General features: G+C 39.1%; 1 protein-coding gene across 6 annotated transcripts in view; it reads right to left on the reverse strand.

Annotated features, from left to right (window-relative positions):
* The window catches only part of MUSK (muscle associated receptor tyrosine kinase), a 93,548-nt gene that overhangs the window by 13,111 nt on the left and 57,308 nt on the right, over positions 1 to 23,129 (reverse strand). For all 6 annotated transcript variants that reach the window (XM_032308812.1, XM_032308811.1, XM_032308810.1 and 3 more), the window contains 3 exons: positions 19,097 to 19,256; positions 9,313 to 9,319; positions 2,370 to 2,633 (listed from right to left, as the gene is read on the reverse strand). In XM_032308812.1, coding sequence (XP_032164703.1) covers positions 2,370 to 2,633; positions 9,313 to 9,319; positions 19,097 to 19,256 — 431 coding nt within the window. The remainder of the gene's footprint in view (positions 1 to 2,369; positions 2,634 to 9,312; positions 9,320 to 19,096; positions 19,257 to 23,129) is intronic.

Consider the following 23,129-nt stretch of genomic DNA (forward strand, 5'->3'; position numbering starts at 1 on the left):
TTTTTTTTTTTTAATTTTTAAAAATATTTTTTTAAACATATAATGGATCATTAGCCCCAGGAGTTCAGGTCTGTGAATCACCAGGTTTACACAGTTCACAGCACTCTCCACAGCACATAACCCTCCCCAACGTCCATAACCCCACCACCCTCTCCCTACCCCCTTCCCCCTGGCTACCCTCAGTTTGTTTTGTGAGATTAAGAGTCTCTTATGGTTTGTCTCTCTCCTGATCCCATCTTGGTTCATTTATTCTTTTCCTACCCCCCAAACCCCTCATGTTGCATCTCCACTTCCTCATATCAGGGAGATCATATGATAGTTGTCTTTCTCCAATTGACTTATTTCACTAATCTAATACCCTCTAGTTCCATCCACATCATCGAAAATGGCAAGATTTCATTTATTTTGATAATACCTATTTTTAAAATCAAAACTTTATCTACCATCCTTGGCACCCTGATCTCCCCTAACCTGGTGCTCATTTTTTCTCTTCCCATGATTCAAAACACCTCCTAAGGTAATATATAAGTTACTTATTTATTGTGTCTCTTGCTCATTATCTTCTCCTACTAGAATGTAAGTCCCACAAACAAATGCCCTAGAATAGTGCTGAGAGACCAGTAGAAGCTCAATAAATATTTGTCAAAGAAATTCTTTTTCATTCATGGAAAGTTGGGCAAAGTGTTTAATTACTATTTATGATTAGAAAAGCATGAGTAGATGTGGAATTTAAGAAATAAAACAGGTGAACATATGGGGGGTGAAAATAGGGAAACAAATCATAAGACTCGTAAAGATAGAGAACAAACTGAGGGTTGATGGAGGGAGGTGGGGGGGATGATTTCAGTGGCTGATGGGGGTTAAGGACGGCACTTGTAATGAGGAGCCCTGAGTGTTGTGTGTAGGTGATGAATCACTGAATTCTACTCTGAAACAAAACAAAACAAAACAAAAAAGTAAAGGAAACTGTGAGTAATGGTTTTAAAGAATGCTTTTAAAAATCTCACAAATAACTAGAAGTAATTAGAAATGCAAAATGGTTGAAGACTTTTGAACCACTTGGAAGGATAAACAAAAGCTCTAAGGAAAGGAATTTTTTTAAAGTATGCTATAATCGACTTAAAGATTTAGGAGATGATTATGCTATTCTAATAAATTTGAAATCTCATTGAAAGGGATTTTTTTTAATCCAAAAAAACCAAAAAAGGTAAATTATTCTCAAAAAGAACATGTATGGCTCTTGCATGGAAGCTAGCCTAGGACATGTTGAAAGTTACTCAATAAATTTATTTTGTGCTAGCATATAAAGATACAACTCAATTTTAATTCTGATTGTTCCCCAAGAGATACTTAGATGTTATGTCTGATGAAAATATAATTATCTTGGATGAAGGAACAGCAAGTTATATTCATCTTAAAACTTCTTCAAACCCTCAATATTTGCAGTGAGTTGAGGAATAGAGCATTCTATTTTAATGACCTCAAGGCGCTATGATTATTTCAATATATAAATAGTTTCTGGTTTTATCAAAACAGAGGTGGAAATGTGCTGTGTTGGTGTGTTTTCTTCAGAAGAAAACAGTGTCTACCCAGTTTCTAACACATACCATGAGGACGTTTTATCCTTTAATCCTCTCTGTTTTGCCGATGAGGAAACTGAAGGTTAGCCAAGATTACATGTATCTAGAAAGCAGTACAAACAGTGCTTCAACTTTGTTCTACTTGGCCCAAAAGCCAGTTTGATCCCGGTCTTTCCTACATATGAAGTAAATAAAGCAAGATAATTCTATCAAACATGGATTTGTGAATTTCCATGTTTAAAGAGTATGGGTGTTTTAAAGAAGTAACTGTTTATTAACCCCTCCACCATGAGAAGGAATGTTAGTATTTAAATTAGAACACTGGGTGGAATGTATTTAAAGATAATACACATATTATAGAAAGTAATATTCTGAAATGGTCACCAAGAACTCATATTCATCAGCAAATAGTGCTGAAACATTTGAAATGGACCTTTCTTTTCCTTCTCTAGTGTAGCTCACTAATGAGGTCTAGGTTTGCGGGTTTTGTTTTTGTTTTTTTTTTTATTTCACAGCTAGAACTACTTATAAATATGATGATGTGAACAATAACAAGTAAAATAGAGTATTATACCTTTTATGACACTTTCTAGAAGTTCAGAGCCCTTGTATTTTAGGATGTCATCAGTGATTTACATGGCAGGACTATTGTCCAATTAATTACGTCTGTTTTGGATGAAAGCTGCCTTTTCATAGCACAGGACAGCTTTTTTTGAAAACTCTTCAGTTTGCATTCAACAGAATCCTCCCACTTTTTTCTTTCTTTTTTTTTTTTTTTTTAACTTTTACCTGCAAACGGGTATAGGATTAGGCACTGCTCTGGGGTTGCAGCCTTGGAAGATGTGGCTGCACAGCAAAGCCTCAGCAGCGTGTCGGCAAAACGGGCTCACGGCTCTCAGTTCATTCCAGGCGGTGTGAACCAGCAGTTCTTGGGCCTCCTCAGGGTCTGCGTAGGAGTTGTTGAAGAAAACCAGAGCGTCTTTGGCCAGGACAGCATCACACACCTCCCCTCTGTACTGGGCGCAGTAGCCTTTGTTATCTTTCTGAAGTTTACTGAAAGAAGACATGAACGTTCTCCATCACATGCTATTCCTTAGCATTCTGTCTGGGTAGTTTATTATTATTTATTTTTTAATTTTTATTTTTTAAAATATTTTTGAAGATTTTATTTATTTATTTGACAGAGAGGCAGGCAGAGAGAGAGGTGGAAGCAGGCTCCCTGCTCAGCAGAGAGCCCGGATCCCAGGACCCTGGCATCATGACCTGAGCCGAAGGCAGAGGCTTTAACCCACTGAGCCACCCAGGCACCCCTATTATTTTGTAAATTTCCACCTCTGCATCACCTCAGTAGAAGATTAGACTAGTAACTTAACCAGATTGTTTTGTCTGAATACCGGTTCCCTTCCCAGCGATTATTCTGTCACCTCCGGCTGCTCCAGATGGTTATGATGAGGATCACATGTGATAATGGGTGTAGAAAGCTTTGGGAACTATCAAGGACTGAATAGATTTGGGTCGTTTTATTATTTTACATTATAAATAGAATTTAAGTACTCTTGGTTAAGGTACTTCCTATGCTTCTTAAAAATGGAGCTGATTTCAGCAAGTAAAGTGCATCTAAAAAACACACCCATCGTGACATTTAACAGATGATTGAGCATAACAGTTGTGGTGACCCAGCTTCATGAACATAGTTTATGTATTATGATAGTGAAGTCCCTGAACTTTATGGAACACATTCATCTTTGTGACACCTCCTGTACCCAGAGTCTCTCACTCATACATCTTCCCAGCATTTCATTAAAGACTTAAAAAGAAAGCCATATAGGGAGGAGGAATTTGGGATCAGGGTCTCAAAGGAGCTAAACAGATCTTCAGCTTTGCTCTTTCTTCATCACATGACTTGGGGAGAGTCATCTGGTCACTCAGAGCCCCGAGGGCCTATTCTGTTGAGTGATGTAAGCAATTATTCTGAACTCAGATCGTGTGTTAATGGGTAATATATGAGGAAAAAACTTAAATTGTATAGTGCTTGCACAAAAATAAGATTGAAAACTTCTCTGGCATAACAACTGAAGAGAGTAAGAGGGAGAATGGAAAAATACTGCTGGTACTTTCTGCACATACCCACTGCCCCCTAATGGAATGCTTGCAATTATAATAATAACTCCTATGCTCACCTGACAAGTATTTATTGAGCACTTATTATGTGTATACACTGACATATTCTCAACATATTCTTATGCTTTCCATCAGATCTATGTTGTTAACAATGAGAAAAAACGAAGTTGTATTATCATTTGGATTTGTACAATTATTGAAATTCCATATTTCGTTATCTTTATATGAACAATTTTAAGGTAAGAGAATTAAATTGGCATTTGTGAGAAATTCTCAAGTTGTTAAGAGACCCCATTGGAATCTGAACAATTGTTAAGCTGAATTAGAAACCATGGCTGCCAAGTGTTCAGAGCAAATTTATTGAATAGCATACAGCTCATTCAGGTAAAACGAACTTCCAAGAAACACCATACTTTGAAATTATGTTTCATACTATAGGATCTTCCTCTGATTCAGACTTGCCTTTACTAATTAGCCAATGCAAATTTTATTACATTACTTGTAGTTTGTAGTTCCTTTTAAAAATGAAGGCCTTGAATTAGAAACCAAAGATGTCATGAAAACTTGGGCCAGGAAAGTTTCAGCAAAAACCCAGAGAAATAGCTTATGTCCCAGTCTTGTAGGGAATCCTGGTCTGTGATAACACTAAGAAAGTTCAAGAAAGGCAAGGATGCTGTACTTCAAGAAACGGAAGAATAATACCTAATAATCAGAAGTGCTTCAAACTGGTTTACTTAATGGTCTCACATATTAATATAACATCTTGGTATGTAGGGGGATAGATAAAAGCAGGTGGGATTCTTTTCCTTTAACACAAGAATTTGGTCATGGAAAGTTAAATATTCCCCAAGTACCTCTGAGCTGAGGATTGTTCATCCAGGTTCTGCTGTCACATGTTAACCACTGTCTGACTCTGTCTTTATTTTATTTTTCCATAAGTATTTTTTAAATTAAAAAACATTCATGATTTTTCCTTTAGTTATACAAGCAAAAAAAAAAAAAAGAAAGAAAGAAAGAAAGAAAAAAGAAAATCCCAGAAAAGGTGCACAAAAGAAAAATTAATAAAAATGCCTCAAAAATAAGGATTATTGACAATTAATAATCTATCTCTCTCTGTGTATGTTTGCTGCCTTTCTTAATAAATGACCTAGAAAAATATTTGGAACAACCTCCATTGGCCTGATAATACTGGATCCTCATTTATTTATTAGCTATATAATGTAAAGGAAAAAAAAAAATAACAGACCAAAGAAAAGCAGTATAGGTTTTGAATAGAAATGTGATATTGGTTTATAATTTTGGTTCTTCTTTCTGCCAGCTTGCAGAGAAGTAGCCTTTTGTGAGAAGTGGAAACCCTTTGCATGGTGGGAAAAGACATGAAATATAAAGAATATGGTTCTTATTAATTTTCTGTGCCTCTGTGATGTTCTTAGGAGCATTAAAGACTTAGCTTCGGAAGTGTATCCATGCTAAGATCAGCTCTACAAGATAAAGGATTTATCTATGTATTACATATACACACATGCATAACATATATATATATATGCATACACATGTACATACATCTATAGAGACTGCCCAGTTACACTTTCAGAGTTTAAACAACTCCCTTTTCCTCTTATCTTTTGTAGAGTCGTAAACCTCTAGTTTTTCATAGTATCAAATTTCAGAGGCAAGACATGGAAGTGTATGGGGCCATGGTCCCTCATCCTCCTAACCCTATCACTTAAAAAAATTTAAAAGAAGCTCACAGCAAAAACTGGGGGACAAGATGAATGCAAAGAATTTCCACTGGTGTCCTCTGCTATCTTTTTGCAAGTGAACGGTTCAACTACAGTTGGGTTCCCCTGCTCCCAGCTCTTGGAACTGCCAGTGTGGAGTAGCACCAGAAGCAGCTGGTCCTGTTGGTCCTTCGAACAGTGGGGCAGAGGTCACGGGGATCTGTTCACAGAATGCTGGTTATTTTGGAATGGGCTGCCAGACAGGCTCCAAAAATGCTCGTTCATATTGCACGTGGAGCCAGCCCTTCTCTTGCCTCCTGACGAATGAAATCTGGCTGACTTCCCTTTCTGTAAAGTGTTTCTTTTTAGCAGCAATGACGGATATATGATCTCAAGTCCCGCCTTTAACTTAGAGCACTCTCCTTGGTCAAATTGAATATTTAAAGGATCCTCCCTTCACTTTTTACTCTTAACTTCTCTCTGCTTCAACAGGTGTGAACCACACCCAGTAGGGCATTTTTCTCTGTGATCTCGCAGTTTCTAAGAGGGAGGCCTCTATTTCCTTTGAACACATAGTACTTTGTTCAGGGACATATCCAGACGGCCATCTGGGGCTGGTTTGGGTTAAAGCAATCCCATGTATCCCATGGAAACTTGCATGGGTTTTCCCGCCCTCCTTAGCGGTGGCACCCCAGAGAGCTCTACCTGTCCCCTGGCACAGTACTTCCTCCTCACCCATGGTTTTGCTTTCCCTGGTTTCAGTCACCCTCGGTCAACCACAGTCCAGAGGCAGATGCTGCTCCTCCCAACACACCGTGGGAAGGTCACAGGTAGCCTCCCACTAGGTCATAACACCTGCGACTCACCTCGCTTCGTCTCATCTCGTAAGCATGTTTTCATCTCACATCACCACAAGAGGGGTGAGTACAGTACGATATTTTGAGAGACCACATTCACAACTCTTATTACAGCATATCGCTATACTAGTTCTACTGTATTATTACTGCTGTTAATCTCTTCCTATGCCTAATTTATAAATTAAACTTTATCATAGGTATATACAGGAAAGAACCCATAGTATTTGTAGGGTTCAGTACTATCCATGGTTTCAGGCATCCACTGGGGGTCTTGGAACATACCACCTGTGGATAAGGGAGAACTACTCTAGAGGTAGATCTTTCCTTACAGAGCAACGCCTTCAGCAACTGTGCTTCCCCAGTAAGTGTGAGGGGGGCATTCTATACCACTTCCAATCCTCAAAGCAAACTGGGATTGCTTTTATTCTTTCCATACCTACTGTCTTTGTATCTCATTCATTCTCTAAGTCAGGGGTCAGCACATGCAACCCACAGGTCACATTCTGCCCTCTGCCTGTCTTTATACTGCCTGTGAGCTAAGAATGATGTTCACATTTTTAAGTGATTGAAAAAAATCAGAAGTGGAAATTGTATGGCATTCAGATTTCCATGTCTGTAAGTAACATTTTCTTAAAACAGAGCCACGTTCGGCCATTTCTGAGCTGTCTGTGGCTGCTTTTGCTCCATAGTAACAGAGCTGAGCAGTTCCAACAGAGCCTGCATGTCCACAGAGCCAAATATATTTAGTATCCGGCCCTTTGCAGGAAAAGGGTTTGCCAACCCCTGCTCTAAGGCATAGATCAAATGTCATTTTTCTGAAATACCAAACCCAGTGTCCTCAAGGACATGGTTTCCTCTGTGAAACACCTCTTGTAGTTCTTCTAAAATTAGTACCAAGTTTTAATGTAAAAGATGCAAAAAATGATGTAAAGAAAGCATTTTTAAGTTTAAAAAATTTTAAAATTATATTAGCCAAATATATAAACACTGTATTTATTTTATATATTTGTATATCAGTTATAATCAGTTTATATGTAAGTATAATATATACAGTGTTATATATAATGTATAGTATGTACACATACTATATAGTTATATATACAGTATATTTGAATTATTCTGTAAATGTATTTTTGCATCCTGCATTTTTATTTAGCATGATTATAATAAGCATGATAAATAATATAAGAATTAATAATATAATTAAACATTTGCCTGTGCTGTTATATTTTTCAAAAATATGGTTTTTAATCTCACCAATTTCCCTTAATGGTAGATATCGACATTGCTCATAAATTTCATTAATAATACAGTGTTTTCAATTTTGTTTTGTTCATACACTTACTTCCTTAACATAGATTACTAAAACTGGATTTATCCAATCAACAGATACAGCCATCTAAGGCTCCTGATAAAAACTGCCAAATGCTCTTTAGAAAGGTTATAGCAGTTTTCTCTCTACCAGTGGTTTAAGATTGACTGTGTTATCACAAGTGAAAAACAGTATGGAATTTTAAAAATTTTATTGATACTAATAGGTTTTTGGTTTTTCATTTGCATTTACTTTCATTTGAATGATCTATTTCTGTCCTGGAGTCCTTGGAATTTGTCCATGCTTCCATGATTATGTTTTGTGTGTGTGCGTACATGTACACCCAGTCAAAAGTAAATTACTTGGGGGCAGTGAATGCATACAACTTGTTTTGTTTTTCCGCTTTCCAATATAGTGCCAGAAATAGAGTAAGTGGTTTAAAAATGCATTGGAAGGACAGGAGTGCTGAATGGCATGTAAAGCAAAGACGGCATCTCTTTTCTTGTCAGCCTGCATTTTAATTTAACTTTTACCACATTTATATTGTATATCTGTTCAGAAGATATTCAGTTTCACTGTACAGTCCTTGAGGACAGTACTGTCTCTTAAACTGTAATAGGTGGGGTGCGTGGGTGGCTCAGTCAATTAAATGTCTGCCTTCAGCTTAGGTCATGATCCCAGGGTTCTGGGATCGAGTCCTGCATCGGGCCCTCTGCTCAATGGGGATTCTAATTTTTTCCTCTACCCCCTCCCCAAAGCTTGTGATCGATCACTGTCTCTCAAATAAAAAAATCTTAACTATGACAAGTGAACGAATGCATCAAAGCTACATGAATTGGCACAAGATCAAGAACTAACCAAACTTTCTTATGCAATGAATTATTTTATTCCATGGAATTAGAATCAGTGGTTGGAGTTCTAGGTGCTGCTCAGTTACCATGCTATCTGGGTTAGTATAGTAGTTATCAAATCTAAGTTCTCGAGTCTGTGTACCTGAGCTCAGATTGAGAGTTTATAGTTTGGTCTATCTAGTGCATCACGTGTCTCATATGAAAAGATACGGGTGATAATAGGTCTTGCTCCATAAAATCACTGAAATATTAATATGAGAAAAGTGGTGATCATAAATGTACCACAAACTTAGCTGCTGTTATCATTGTTACAATTACTAAATGATCATTTTGAATCTTGGTTTTGTTACCTACAAGATTAGATAAAAAGTTATAATGCTTCATAGAGTTTTTAGGAAAGTCAGTTTTACTGAAAACAAAACACTGTACATTGCAAAATGTTATATTACAAGGTGACACTTTCTTATCTACAAGATAAAGCTATGAGGGAGAATTGGGGAGTCTGTTCTGGGTTTAGTTTCCAAGCCTATCATTTACCGTTTGTGTAAGTCACTGGAACTCTCCATTTCAAAGAAACTCTCTTAGTTTCTTTTCTGTGCAATAGGGATAATAATAGTACCTGTTTCCTATGGATGTCCTGAGGATAAATTAAATAATGCATGTAAAGCTCTTGTTTAGCAGTGTCTGATACACAGTAAGTATTTAATAGATGTGACTTATCTTCATCTTCATTATCATCGCATAAGAGTATTAAAAGTTTTAGAAATTAGAAAGTTCCTGAAAGATCACTGTACTCAGCAAATAGCAATAAAGGGCAGGTCAAATAAAAAACACCACAACAAAACATGGATGTCACAACTGCTATCTTACCTCCATTCTATGAACAGGAAAGGAAGTTCCCACCGGAAGTCACATTAAAGAGGAAAAGAAACAAAAGTTAGTACATTCGAATCTTAAGATGTGCAAGAGATAGCTTTGATACCGCTAATGCCTATTTCTGCAAAGTTTTCTTTGATTAGGAAGCCAGACACTGCATTAACAGGCTGACTTGGAGGATATTAATAAGAGAAGACTGAGAGTCTCCGGGAACTGTGTTCTTTTCAGGGTGGGTCCACCACCGACATCATCAGCCCAGGCAGTGTGTCAGAGCTCCCAGTTCCCCTCCACTGGCCACCAAGAGACTTCATATCGTGGAAAGAGCCAAAAGATGAGAAACCAGCCTACAGAAAGCACTTATAGGACCCAAGCTGCAAGACAGTTCTGCCGTTGTGCAGAGAGGAAAGATGAAAGGAGACATCAAGAAATTCTTCTAGAGAAAATGGCCTATACTTTGGAGGGGTTAAGGCAGCCTCTGATAGGAGCCCAAGGTTATGTATCTGAGAGAGCCCTCAGTTTAAGATGTAAAAGGATGATTCGAGATCCTGAAGATGTGCCAGTGCCAAAGAGAACCCAGCTGTAGTATTTGGGAGGAAATAATAAGCTAAGTAGGCTTCTATTTCAAGGATGAGTAGGGAAGGAAAAATGAAACTAATTCAGGAGTGCCTGGGTGTGTCAAGAATAGTCAGAGAATCAGAAGTTTTCCATGTGTTTGTGACAGAAATTCCTCCAGTCACATTTTCTCTTGGAAGGTGGGGAGCAGGGGAAGGGTCCAAGAAGGTTTATAATTATAAACAAAGTGCTTTGATCTCAAACTAGATATTTTTTAAGATTCCAAAAATTGCCAGCCGTCCTCAATAAGTGTAGTATCCTTGAAATTATCTGGAAAAGCCAGTAAAACTCTGGCTGTCTTCTGACACACGTAGTGACTTTAATATGGGAGAGCTGCCTGATTGTAAGTTGGGGAGGGTTTGTGCTATGGTGAGGGGGGAAAAAAAAGAACGCTTGCCTCTTCTGCCTCCCTGCAAAACAGCTGAGAGCGATTAGAGTGGCTACTGGCTGTTACGCATTTATTCTTTTCCCTTTTCATTTCAAACAAAAACAAACACCTTTAATTAATTTGAAACCAGATAAAGCCACCGTGAAACACCCGTGGTCAGCGTCTGTTCTGTTGGTCAGAGCACTCGCCCTATCCCGGCTGAAGCACTGGGTGGTAAAGCTGGTCGTGTGCTGAGGCCTTTCCACACATGAGGTGTCTCATAACCGGGAAGAGCATGGCGGGGGACGTGGAGTATGACTCTCAGGCAGGAGAGAGTCTGTGGAACGGGGTAGTACATTTCAATTAGCTATATCGATGGTGAAAATATAATTCAAACTTCTATTTTTTTTTTTTTTTTGGTAGTAATGTGAACTATCAATGCTCATAGAGCATATAATTATGTGGCCCATTGGAGGGGTGGGGAACACCAATACTACTACATCAGACCCCGCCCTACGCCCATTTTTGGTTAGGTTTCGTGTATTCATTTGAGTTTTAAATTCAGTGACTGGAAGCCCCAGATCCTGAGGTCAGTCCAGAGAAGGAGCGTTGCAGATAGAGGGGGTGGGAGTGTTGGTGGAGTGAGGGGTGACATGTTGGAACACAGACTCATTCCTGTACTCTCAGACTGGATAAGAATAGATGGAACGCTGAACCTCAGTCTTCCAGGAAGGACCTATTAATGCCACTGAGCATGCGAAATACAAACTTTTCCTCTACTGAATCCCTTTGTCTTTTCTTTTCATTCATTCATTCATTCTTTTTTTTTTTTTTTTTTGGCCAGCTTTCCTGAGATATAATTATGATATTGTGTAAATTTAAGGTATACAATTATATATACACTTATATAATGCAAAATGATGACTGCCTTAGCATTAGCTAACAACTCCATCATGTCTCATAATTATCATTTCTTTTTTGTGGTGAGGACATTGAACATCTATTCTCATAGCAACTTTCAAATATATAATATGGCATTATTAACTATAATTATCATATGGACAAAGATACCCAGAATTTATTCATCTTATAACTGGAGGTTAGTACCCTTTGACCAACATCTCTCCATTTCCCCCACCGCTCAGCACAGGGTAACTGCCACTGTACTCTGTGTTTCTATGAGTTAGACTTTTCAGATTCCACACATAAGTGATATCGTATGTATCTGTCTTCCCTCTGATTTATTTCACTTACCATAATGCCCTCAAGTTTAATCCATGTCCCAAATGGCCAGATTTCCTTCTTTATCATTGTTGAATAGTATCACATTATATGTATATATATGTATATGAGACACTGTAAGATACACAATGCGGTATTTTATATATATCACATCTTCTTTATCAGTTTGTTTGTTGACAGAGGCTTAGATTGTTTCCATATCTTGTAACTAGTATCTACTGTTTCCATATATTATGAATAATGCTGCAACAAACATGAGGGTGCAGATACCTCTTCGATATCCCGTTTTCATTTCCTTTGGATAAATAAATATCCAGAAGTAGAATTCCTGGATCATATGGCTCTTCTATTTTTAATTTCTTGAGGATCTTCCATTCTGTTTTCCATAGTGGCTGAACCAATTTACATTCCCACCAACAGTGTGCAAGGGTTTCCTTTTCTCCGCATCCATGCCAACGCTTACTAACTCGTATCTTTTTTTTTTTTTTTTGATAGTCATCCAAACAGTTATAAGGTAATATCTCATGTGGTTTTGATTTGCGTTTCCCTGATGATTAGTGAGGTTGAGCACCTTTTCATGTCCTGTTGGCCATCTGTGTGTGTTTAGAAAAATGTCTGTTCAGATCCTCTGCTCATTCAAAAAAAAAAAAAAATTGGATTGTCTTTTTGCTATTGAGTTGTATGAGCTGTTTATATATTTTATATTAATCCCTTCTCAGATATGCATTTGAGAATATTTTCTCCCATTTCATAGGAAACTTTTTCATTTTGTGGATGGTTTCCTTTGCTGTGCAGTAGCTTTTTAGTTTAATGTGATCCCATTTGTTTGTTTTTGTTTTTGTGGCTTGTGCTTTTGGTGCATATCCAAAAAATCTTCACAAAGACTGATATCAAGCTTATTGCTTATGTTTTCTTCTAGGAGTTTTACGGTTTCAGGTCTTATGTTTAGGATTTTAATCAATTTTGAGTTGTTTTTTGTGTATGGTATAAGATAGGAGGAGTCCAGTTCCATTCTTTTGTATGGTTACCCCGTTTTCTCAGGACCATTTACTGAAAAGACTGTTCTTTCCCCATTGTGTATCCTTGGTTTCTTTGCTGTAAATTAATTGACCATATATATGTGAGTTTATTTTTGGGCTCTTGATTCAGTTCCATTGGTCTATGAATCTGTTTTTATGACAATTCTGTACTTTGTAGTATGGTTTAAAGTCAGGAAGTGTGACGCCTCCAGCTTTATTCTTCATCCTCAGGATGGCTTTGGTTGTTCACAATCTTTTGTGGTCTCGTACGAACTTTAGGATTGTTTATTCTATTTCTGTGAAAAATGCCATGGGACTATTAATCGGTATTGCATTGAATCTGTAGCTTGCTTTGAGTGATGTGGGAATTTTAACAATACTAATTCTGATCCTTGAAACAGGATATCTTTTCATTTATTTGTGTCTTTAGTTTCTTTCATAAAATCTTTTAGTTTTCAACATATAGATCTTTTACCTTCTCAGTGAAACTTATTCCGAAGTATTTTATTGTTTGATGCTATTATAAATGGGATTTTTTTTATTTCTTTCTCAGATGTTTTGTTGTTAGTGTATGAAAACACAACTGATTTCTGTGTGTTGATTTTGTATGCTGCAACTTTGCTGGATTTGTTGATTAATTCCGATGATTTTTTTTTTTTTTTGTAGAATCTTGAGGATTTTCTATATATAAGATCATATCATCTGCAAACAGACAATTTTACTCTTCCTTTTCAGTTTGGATGCCTTTTATTTCTTTTAATTGCCTAATTGCTCTGTCCAGGACTTCCTGTTCTGTGTTGAATAGGAGTGATGAGCGTAAGCACCCTTGTCTTATTCCTGATCTTAAAGGAAAAGTTTTCAACCTTTCGCTTTTGAGTATGATGTGGGCTGTGGGTTTGTCATATGTGGCCTTTATTGTATTCCTTCTATCCCCAGGTTGTTGAGCATTTTTATCATGAAAAGACATTACATTTTTGCAAATGCTTTTGTCCTGCTATTGAGATGATCACATGATTTTTCATCTTTTATTCTATTAATGTGGTGTATCGCATTTATTTATTTGTGCATGTTGAACCGTCCTTGCATCCCAGAGATCAATCCCACTTGATCATGGTAAATGCTCTATTTTAATGTGGTGTTGAATTTGGTTTGCTAATATTTTCTTGAGAATGTTTACATCTGTATTCATCAGGGAAAGTGGTCTGTAGTTTTCTTTTCTTGTAATATCCTTATCTGGCTTTGGAACTGGGGTAATGCTGGCCTCATAAGATGAGTTTGAGAGTATTACCCCTATTCAGGTTTTGGAAGAGGATGAGAAGAATTGGTGTTAATTCTTCTTTTAGATGTTTGGTAGAATTAGTACCGGTGCCTCTTTGGGTGCCATCTGGCTCTTCCAGAATTACGCTCATTACAGGCATCATATACTGTCTTGTTGGTCTCTGTCACAGAGCCGAGGGTTCTAATGACAAAGAGAAGGCACCTGGCCAAATACCCAGTATCCTGGTGATTTTAAATTGCAACTTGAGCCTTTCAGGGTTGTGGCTGGAAGGAAATGCAGCTTCCTGGTTCATAGGGAGAGGTTCCAAAATTTTCCTGACTCCTTTTGATGACTAACGGCAAATGTAAATGAGTCAGAAAAGTATATCACATTTCTCAAACAGTGCATGAGGATTTGGGCCTACACATGGAAGAGTTTGGGGAAAATGAAGGCTGTTCTTTATTTTTTGTTTTCCTTCAAACACTAGAAATATCATTAGACATAATCCTAAGCGCTAGACCAGATTTTTCTATTTCCAGTTTTCCTGCTGGGATGAGTAAATAAACAGATGGAGTAAAGGCTTCAAAGTGAAACACAGAGAATGTGACAAAGAAGGCTGTTGACTACAGAACACTAGGGGAGGATGCGGATGGCTGAAATGAGAGAAGGGAGAGTTTGGGGTCAGGAAGCATTCCCAGAATGTCAGGAGCACCGTGTCTGACTCAAAACTCTGGACTTCTGAGGCCATCAGAGGCCATCAGAGGCCAGAGAAGAGAGGGTCTGAAAGGAGGAATGGAGAAAACAGATGCCATATCCAAGCTCTGGGAGGTCTGGGGAGCATAAGCTCGTGCTTCTTTAAAATGATTCTGAATTAAGTGGCTCCATGGATCTTGTTTTCACCAGTGTGGCCTCACTTTCCTAGAATATTGCCTCAGGGAGCCCTTTAGGGTCAGGAGGCGATTTCCTTATTGATGGTACTGGAAGCGTTGTGAGGCATCTAGCAGACATAATGGAAAAGAAAGGGTCAAGGAGAAGAGAAAATGGCAGATGCCTCCTGGTGTTCAAAAGTCTTACTCCACTGCACTCATGAGACACCCTCATTAGATCTGCCTGGGGAAATTTTTAGGAAGTGTAGGGGGAGCTTCAGGCCTCATAGTCCATGAGCTCCAACAGGAAAAACTGATCAGGGGGTGAACAAAAGGATCTTGTAGCTTTTTATGAATTAGCTCCTTAAAGGAGTCTCTCTTCATTCATCTTAGTAACATTTTTTTTTTTTCCATGTGCAGAAGGATTCACATTTATTGGTTCACATACATCACCTAACACTTGTTAAATAGGCCTTGCCAGGCCCATTAGCTAAAGTCAAGTCACTGCTGGTTCCAGCCTAACTGACCATTGCCCTTACTCCTCATCTGTGCGGCAGGAGATTTCAAGTCCTCTCTGCTGCTGTATACCAGTCCATGAATTGCTTCTACCGTTTTTTTCCCTCATACAAACACTAGTACTGTTCTCCCCCAAGCTACCATTGCTGATGCCCTCCATCTTCACTCTGGTCTTTTCTCAGCATTGATGCCTAAGACCACTTCTCCCCTCATCTTGAGGCACTGCCTTTCTATGCTGCTTGCCATAACTTAAGGTTCTTTTTACCACCAGAAGATACTGTTACTCTTTTAGCTTTACTGCCTTCTCTGTTGGTATATTCCATTTATTAATGGCATTGGATTGGGCTCTCATCGGATATGGATCTGATGAGATCGATCGGATCAGCTAGTTGGATCAGCTAGGTCAGGGGTAAAGAGGTAATGTTGCTGTATCCAGTACGGTGGCAGTCATGCTCTGTAGTCATTTCAGCATCTTAAAGATCATGTCCATGCAGTGAATCTGCCTTGGTGTGATGTAGATATACCTATTATATTAGATTCTCCTTTATTGTCATAGCACTGCCTTCATGCTCTTCTTTGTACTTACGACGGTAGCCCCTGAAGTTGCCACGATAAAGGGGGAGTCTCTCCAGCTTGGTATGTTATGGAAAGAAGGAAGGTAGAGGAATTAAGAATTTGGATACAGGGCGCCTGGGTGGCTCAGTGGGTTAAGCCTCTGCCTTTGGCTCAGGTCATGATCTCAGGGTCCTGGGATCGGGTCCCACATCGAGCTTGTTACTTGGCGGGGAGCCTGCTTCCTCCTCTCTCTCTCTCTCTCTCCCTGCCTTTCTGCCTACTTGTAATCTCTCTCTGTCAAATAAATAAATAAAATCTTAAAAAAAAAAAAGAATTTGGATACATTTTATAGATTGCTTTCTCTGGACCAAAATCCTAAAAGAGAGGTATAAATTAAGGAAAAAGCTGAAGCAGAGTGACTTTCCCTGAGTTCTTATTTGGATCTCTAGAAGCAAGGAACCTTATAGGCATCCCTTACTGTGACATGGAATGGCCACATTAGTCTAAAAATGGTAGCATGACATGATTGGGTAAACAGCAGAATTGGGTCAATAGGCCTGAATCTCCTGGATTCTGTATAACAAATGGATTATGCATAACATGAAAGTGATCCAGAAGTTACTTCAGGCCCCATGAGGGATAAGGAAGGAGCTGAATTGGAATTCAGCAGGCATGCCTTTGCAGGGAGAGACAGGGTGACCAAGTCGCAGAGGTTGCAAAGTAGACTCCAGAGAGGATCTTGATGAAGGATGTGACAGAGATGGAGAGGACTGTGCTGTTATAGGAGGAGACTCAAAGGTGCTGAGCCAGCCAGGGGTGTCCTCTGGGTCCTAACAAAGCCAAGAGTTGAGATCACAGATTCTCCAGCTGTAGACTTTGCCAGAGGATGGGGTAGGGGTTTGTTCCAGAGGTCACCACTGCAGGTTTCCAAGTCCCTTTTCTCTGGCTATCTAGGGGAGAGGGGAGGAAGGGGAGGAAGAGCCCTGGCAGGGAATCAGTATGTGAGTAACTGAATAATTACCTAAAATTAAATGCTCTTAAGATTAGCAACATTATTTTTTCTCTTCCACCCTGAGGACGTGTAGGTTAAACTAGATTAAAATCGGTTTATTTTCTTGGATATGAGTATTCACATGTAAATGTTTCTCTCTCTCTTTCTCTACACACACACATTACATAAATAGATGGATGGAGGGATGGATAGGTATTGCAAAAGGTATTTATTTAACATTGGTTCCTGATGAAATATCAAATAAAACATAAGATAGAGAGACTAGAATAATTCCAGGTTATTCAAAGCATTAAAAATTTAATTTTTTTCATCTCTGGGACCTCCTCATGTTCTTGTTATTTTATTTTGTTTTATTTATTATTATTTGTCCTATACACCTTCCTCAAACTCTCACATCTCGTACACGGCTACGTTCTAGCACATTCAAATCCTATCCTTTTTTTTTTTTTTAAGACGGGGGGAAAAGGCAGAGGGAGGAGGAAAAGAGAGACTCTAAGCAGGTTCTACACCCAGTGCGGAGGCTGACACAGGGCTTGGACCCACAACCCCAAGATCATGGCCTGAGCCAAAATCAAGAGTTGGACACTTAACCAACAGAGCCACCCAGGTGCCTCTCAAGTGCTATCGTTTCTACCCTGATAGGTGTCCTAAATCTCTCTCCTTCTCTCTGCCCTAATCGCTGTAGTTGTTGTTCAGACCTTTGTTACTTTTAGCCTCCTGACTGCATGCCGTGCCTCCCAGTCTTTTACACCCAACATCTGTTAATTTGATAATAGATATATCTGAGTGTATCACTTGTCTCCTCTAAAATAATTAGATGATTTTCCACTGATTGAAGAATACATCCAGCCTACTCAGGCTGTTCACCCGACATTTCAAAACTTTCTTCCCGTTCTTTATCTCACTTCCAGTCTCCATCATGCTCTGAGCTTGCTAGCCAACTGCTTTCTTTGTCTGTGCTTCTGCAGTAGAACATAGCCCGTGCCATAATGTATATGGCTGGCTGACTTCCTTTCTAGATTGAGAGGCCCTGGAAGGTAGGGACTCCATTGCTAACTATCCCATTTGTTACTTAAGTTTGCATCCTTTATTCTACCTAATGATGGCTTGAATCTAGTATTTAATAAATGCATGCAAAAGTATTTTATCAACAAGGTGCTATGTAAACAATAATTGTTTTATTATTTGTTCAATTGAGTTGAATTCACTGTTGGAATTCTCAACCATTCTCTAGGAGAGAATTTCCCATCAGTGGAAATTCTAGAATAATTGATATGATATCTCAAGGTACTAAAAGCAGATATATCTCTGGAGAAGAAGACAGAAGGGATCCTTCATTTTAGAATCTTCTCTTTCCTTAATAGGCATGCGCTAGAAGGCCAGCCTTATCCAGTGTTCCCTATATATATATATCTGTGGTCTCTATTCAATCTTATATTAAAATCACAAACATTACCAGGAATTTCCCCATCATGGAAGATCAAAGAAGTGGCATGGTATTAAGACATAGCGGGGATCTGGGGAGCTGGCCCTGGGCACAGTTTCTACCAGTGCTTGCCTCACATGTGAGGCCAAGCAACTCTGCTGACCCTTGGGCAGGAGACACATTATGAGTGTAACATGCCTGGCATTTCCTGATACAGGGATTATTTCCATCTCTAGGAATTCCACAAATGTTCTCAGAAGGCTTTGGGGGCATTTACATTTTAAAAATAAACCTTTATAACTCAACACAAATATCCTAGAAATCTGTATGTCAGCTCTTTTCCTTGAAAACACCTGTAAGTCCTGCTATCACTTTCCTGAAACAGGAAAGGGAAAGACCACAAAGTAGATCAAATGCTCCTAAGTAAAAAAGCCCTCAAGAAAAAGCCTTGCAGAAATTGGCACAACCATGTGAAGTATCTGCCAAGTTACTCTTTGAGAGCTTGGGTAGTGTGATTAGCTCCATGAAAGAAAAAAAGAGAGAGGAGGAGGAAAGAGAGAGAGGAAAGAAGGAAATGAAAAAACAGATTAAAAAAAAAAAAGAAAGGAAGGAGGAAGGTAAAAAAGGGATGAAAGGGAGGGGGAGAAAAGAAATAGAGAGAAATAAACTTTTGGAACCTGCTGCCCATCACGTGGACAGGTATTGGAGGATTTTGTTTTGGAGGCAGTAAATCGCCTAAGATCAATTATGTAGATCAACCTCTGGAATGTCCCCAAGGAGGAAGAAATCACCCAAAGAGGACTGGAGTAAAAATAAAAGAAAAAAGATTTCCCGCCAAATGAGATGTGGAATAGTGCCACCTCCCCCTTCTCCTGGAGCAGTGCGATTGTGGAAATCCATCCTACCTGCTATGCTGATGGTGGCTGCAGCCTTTGCAGTGCTGAATCTCTCTCCATGCTTATTGGTAGCTATGCATGTGAAGAGTCCTGGCTTAGTGATAAACAGCTGCAGTCTTGAGTCAATCACTCGGTCTTTTACACTTTCTTGAATGGACCCAGAAGAAACCTGGTGGAGTCAAGGAGAAAAAAATGGATAAAATTAGGTCAAGGATTTCCTAATATGCTGCATCAGTTGACTCGAAAGAGAAAGTACCAAAATGATGATCAAAGGGCACATGGTAGATTAGAAAAATAGCCGAAAACTTTTTCTTCCCTATGCCCATGACCTTGCAATGTAGCTTTGCAGCTTTTCCCCCAAGGGATATCATCTCTCTGTATGCTTTGAATCTAAACTGGCCTTGTACTTGTTTTAGAAAATCAGAAACAGACTTGTAAAAGTCTTGCACATTGTGGCTTACTTTCTTGTTGCTCTTGGAACCTGTGGCCTCCTGTGACCAACCCAGAGCTAGCCCAGTAGAGGAGGAGGAACACATGGCCCAGTTAGCCTTGTTACCCCAGCTGGGAGCCAAGAACAACCACCAGATACACAAGTGAGGCCATTCTAGATCGACTAGCCCCCGGTCAATGTGCCGGTCACAGGAACTAGATCAGCCAGGATCACGAAATCATGGTCCAAATCAGCAAAACCACCCAGACAACCCACAGACTTGTGAGCATTATGAAATGGTTAACTCGTGTTCAGTTCCCCACAAATGCACACCAGATGGATGGACGGTTATGAAGAAAAATGGTTGTAAAGCCAATTCTGTTTCCGAGGCATGACCTACATCATGCCATACCATTTAAATCAGAAAATAAAATGTCTTTAAAGAGCCAGGATATATCAATGCAATATTAGCACCCAACTGGTAGGTCAATTTATGTAAGTGGTTGTTAGTCACCATCCTTTCAGCTCTAGGGGGAAGACAGCTGCCCAGCACTTTCTGTGAGGTTGCAGAGTTAGAATTCCTACTCTAGTTACAATAATTATTTAATTGTCACTGTATGAGGAGAAAATGCCAGTTTGAGGGAAATTTGAATGGAATGACTAAGGAATCAGGCCATGATTCACCTTGACCTTATCTCAGAGGGGTGGCCTTGAAAGAGCTCTCCATCCCATGGTAGGGAACGAGGCTGGAAATAAGCAATTTGGAGCCAGTTATTTTGCTCTTTTGCCTGTTTTCACAGTTAGACTAACAAGGGGAGGGGAAGCCCTGTGGTGAAACCAGCTTGCTTCTTTCTGCTGCCAGGTGGCTGGCTGGTCGTGGATCCAAACACTCTTTGTAGTGATTAAGCATGAAGTTCTTCCAGTGAGCTTCTTTGCCTTTTTATTCCTTCTCTGCACTACTGGTTTCAGTCCTTATGATAAAAACTTCATGTGAGCATCAATTTAAGTCAGATGAAGTACGATGGTGGTTTCCCCAGATAAACAGCCTGGACTTCATGAGCAATTGACAAGGCAAAGAGAAAAATTTCTTTAAGAGACATACACTCAGTTGGGAATTCAGATAGAATGCGTCATTATCGTATTTATCAGAAGCGCAGCCTCTTACGGATTTGAATCTCCAAGTTAGCTAGAAAAGGCAGAACAATTTGAGATACAATTTTGTTCTCTCTCGAATTTTAACCACCAAGCAACAAAGGAGAAAAAAGCTAAAGGCCTCAAACCTCTGTGCTCAGTCAACACACTTCATGCTATTGGGATATCTTTATAAATATAACCCCTTTCCAGTTCATAGAAGTGAAATCTGTAGAACAATCACCTTCCCCCTTTGCAAGGTTAATCCCTCCTTCAGGAAGTAGGTCAGCATAATGCCTAGGACACAATTGGGGAATGAATCATCCCCAAGGTTGAAGAAACCAGCACTATTTTCATGTTCACACCTAAGAAAGTCATTCCTACACTCCTCCTCAAGGTCACTGAGACACTCTTGGTAGGGAGAGGATGAGTTTTAAACCCGCTAACCTCTCTTCTCCTAGACTCCACCAAGCTATTGAAATAGTTCAGCAAAGAGACCAACAAGTGACAAGGCTCATTGCTCAATTGTGATGTGGCTCCTAGATGCTTTTCCTCCTGTTTCCAGAGGCCTTGCTTGATTCGGTTTGTGACTCATGCACAGCAGGCCTTGTTAGTCATAGTTTGAATTTGTTTTTCTTTCTTCATGGATCATCCTGACCAACAGTTTAGTATTTTTTGATGACCTAAAAATAAAAACAACCCTTTGCTCTCCATTTTGATCTTCTTGCCCCTCAGGTTCAGATTATTACTGAGTTTTGACCAAGATATGCCCAGGCAAAACTGAGTGCTTAATTGAGGTGACTGTGTCTGGTATTTACAGTAAATATGTAATTTCCTGCAGGTCACTCAGCCATACTGACCTGAAGGAGCTGGATAAGCAGCTCTCTATTCTGTATGTGGGTTCTCTTTTTGAGAGCATGACCTGACAAGGAGGCAGTTAGGAACCTCTATCATAAATAGGAGTACTTATTTGCACTTGAGATATGTATATAAGAGCTTTTTGAAAGTGGCAAACTAGTATTGACCTGTGGAATATTTTTAAATGCCGCTAATACATTAATAATGCTGGTTTGAGGGAATCTGTTCACAGTTATGGGTAATCTTATACTTCATCGCGACTTGACCTGGCAGAGGAAGACCTCGGATGGCTTTGTCTTGTACATAGTTCCAGCTTGCTGAGAATACCTCATGGAGCTAGCTGTAGGGTATGACCCAGAAGGGTCCATGTTTTGGGAGATATAATAATAGGATTGTTTTAAATGTCTGTTTATGCATCATAGAAAAAGGGATACCAGACTGAGAAAAATTTCCATATTGTTTCTGGTCAACATTACTATAAATAGTGACCTCTTTTAATCTGGATGCTCTAGTATTCCACATAATATATCCCAGCTGATACACATAATTATTTTAATTTACAGAGCTAGTAGGATGACTCCAAAGTTCATGGACTTTGAAGCAAAAATACTACTTTTTAAAATATATGTGTAAATAAAGGTGAGCCGCTCTTTAAGAAAATTCAGAAACAGTCTTCAGTATAGATAATTTGGTTGTTTATTTTTATAAAACTCTTTTAACATTAAGATGACTCAACTTTTAAAATATTTTAGCAACTGTATTTATTGGAAGAACAAAAGAGACGTGTAATTTTTTGACATTTTTCATTTGAATGCCAAAATAATGGAGATATGATCAGTATAACTTGAAATAAATCTGGTTATCAAAATACAAGCTTATTTTCTTTTAGAAAAGTAAGCTGTGTTCTGTCCACATGAAACTACTACTTCTAGTGTTGTAAAACCAAAAGGAATATTACTGCTCGCTTTGAAGTTCCTCTAAGACTACACATTTTCATGAAAAATGAATGACATTTCTGTAGGAAGAAAGCAAAATAATTTTTGATCACTTTGGGGCATATAGCTAGCCTTTCTCTTGTTCTGAGTGCTCGAGGTTTAGGTTACTGATATTTTCACAGAGCCAGGGAGGAAAGGAGCTGTCATATCCTCTAGAGGACCCATTGTTCTTAGTAGTGCCTTAGTGAAGTGCCGCGGCTCAAACTGTCTTACTCTGTGCCCGTGAGCTCCCAGCTCTGCGTTCGTGTTTGTTCAGTCCACCCCAAATTACACCAGGGCTGTGGGCTCTTCCCTGTTCTCAGGAGGCTCTTCTGGTTTGCAATGCCCAAGCTTGCCTCCATTTCCTGAGATTTGTGTCAGCACGAGCACTATCCTCTCGGTTTCTAGTTGGCCCTGGGCAGTAGCTTCATGACCGAAAGCTGGCTGTAAGAGCAACCTTCTCCCTGACCATAAGAACCACAGATGTACTTTTGCTTTCTTCCTGGAAAAAAGTCACTATCAGTTCATTTTATTCTTGCCTTAGAATCTGAGGCAGTGGTCTATTTTGCTTCCTGCTTTTGGTGAATCACATCTTGAATGATTAAGTTGGGGTCTCAATAAGACTGAAACTAATTCGAACCATCTGGCT

The sequence above is a fragment of the Mustela erminea genome, chromosome 12 (genome assembly GCF_009829155.1).
Source record: "Mustela erminea isolate mMusErm1 chromosome 12, mMusErm1.Pri, whole genome shotgun sequence".
NCBI classification, from domain to species: Eukaryota; Metazoa; Chordata; class Mammalia; order Carnivora; family Mustelidae; genus Mustela; species Mustela erminea.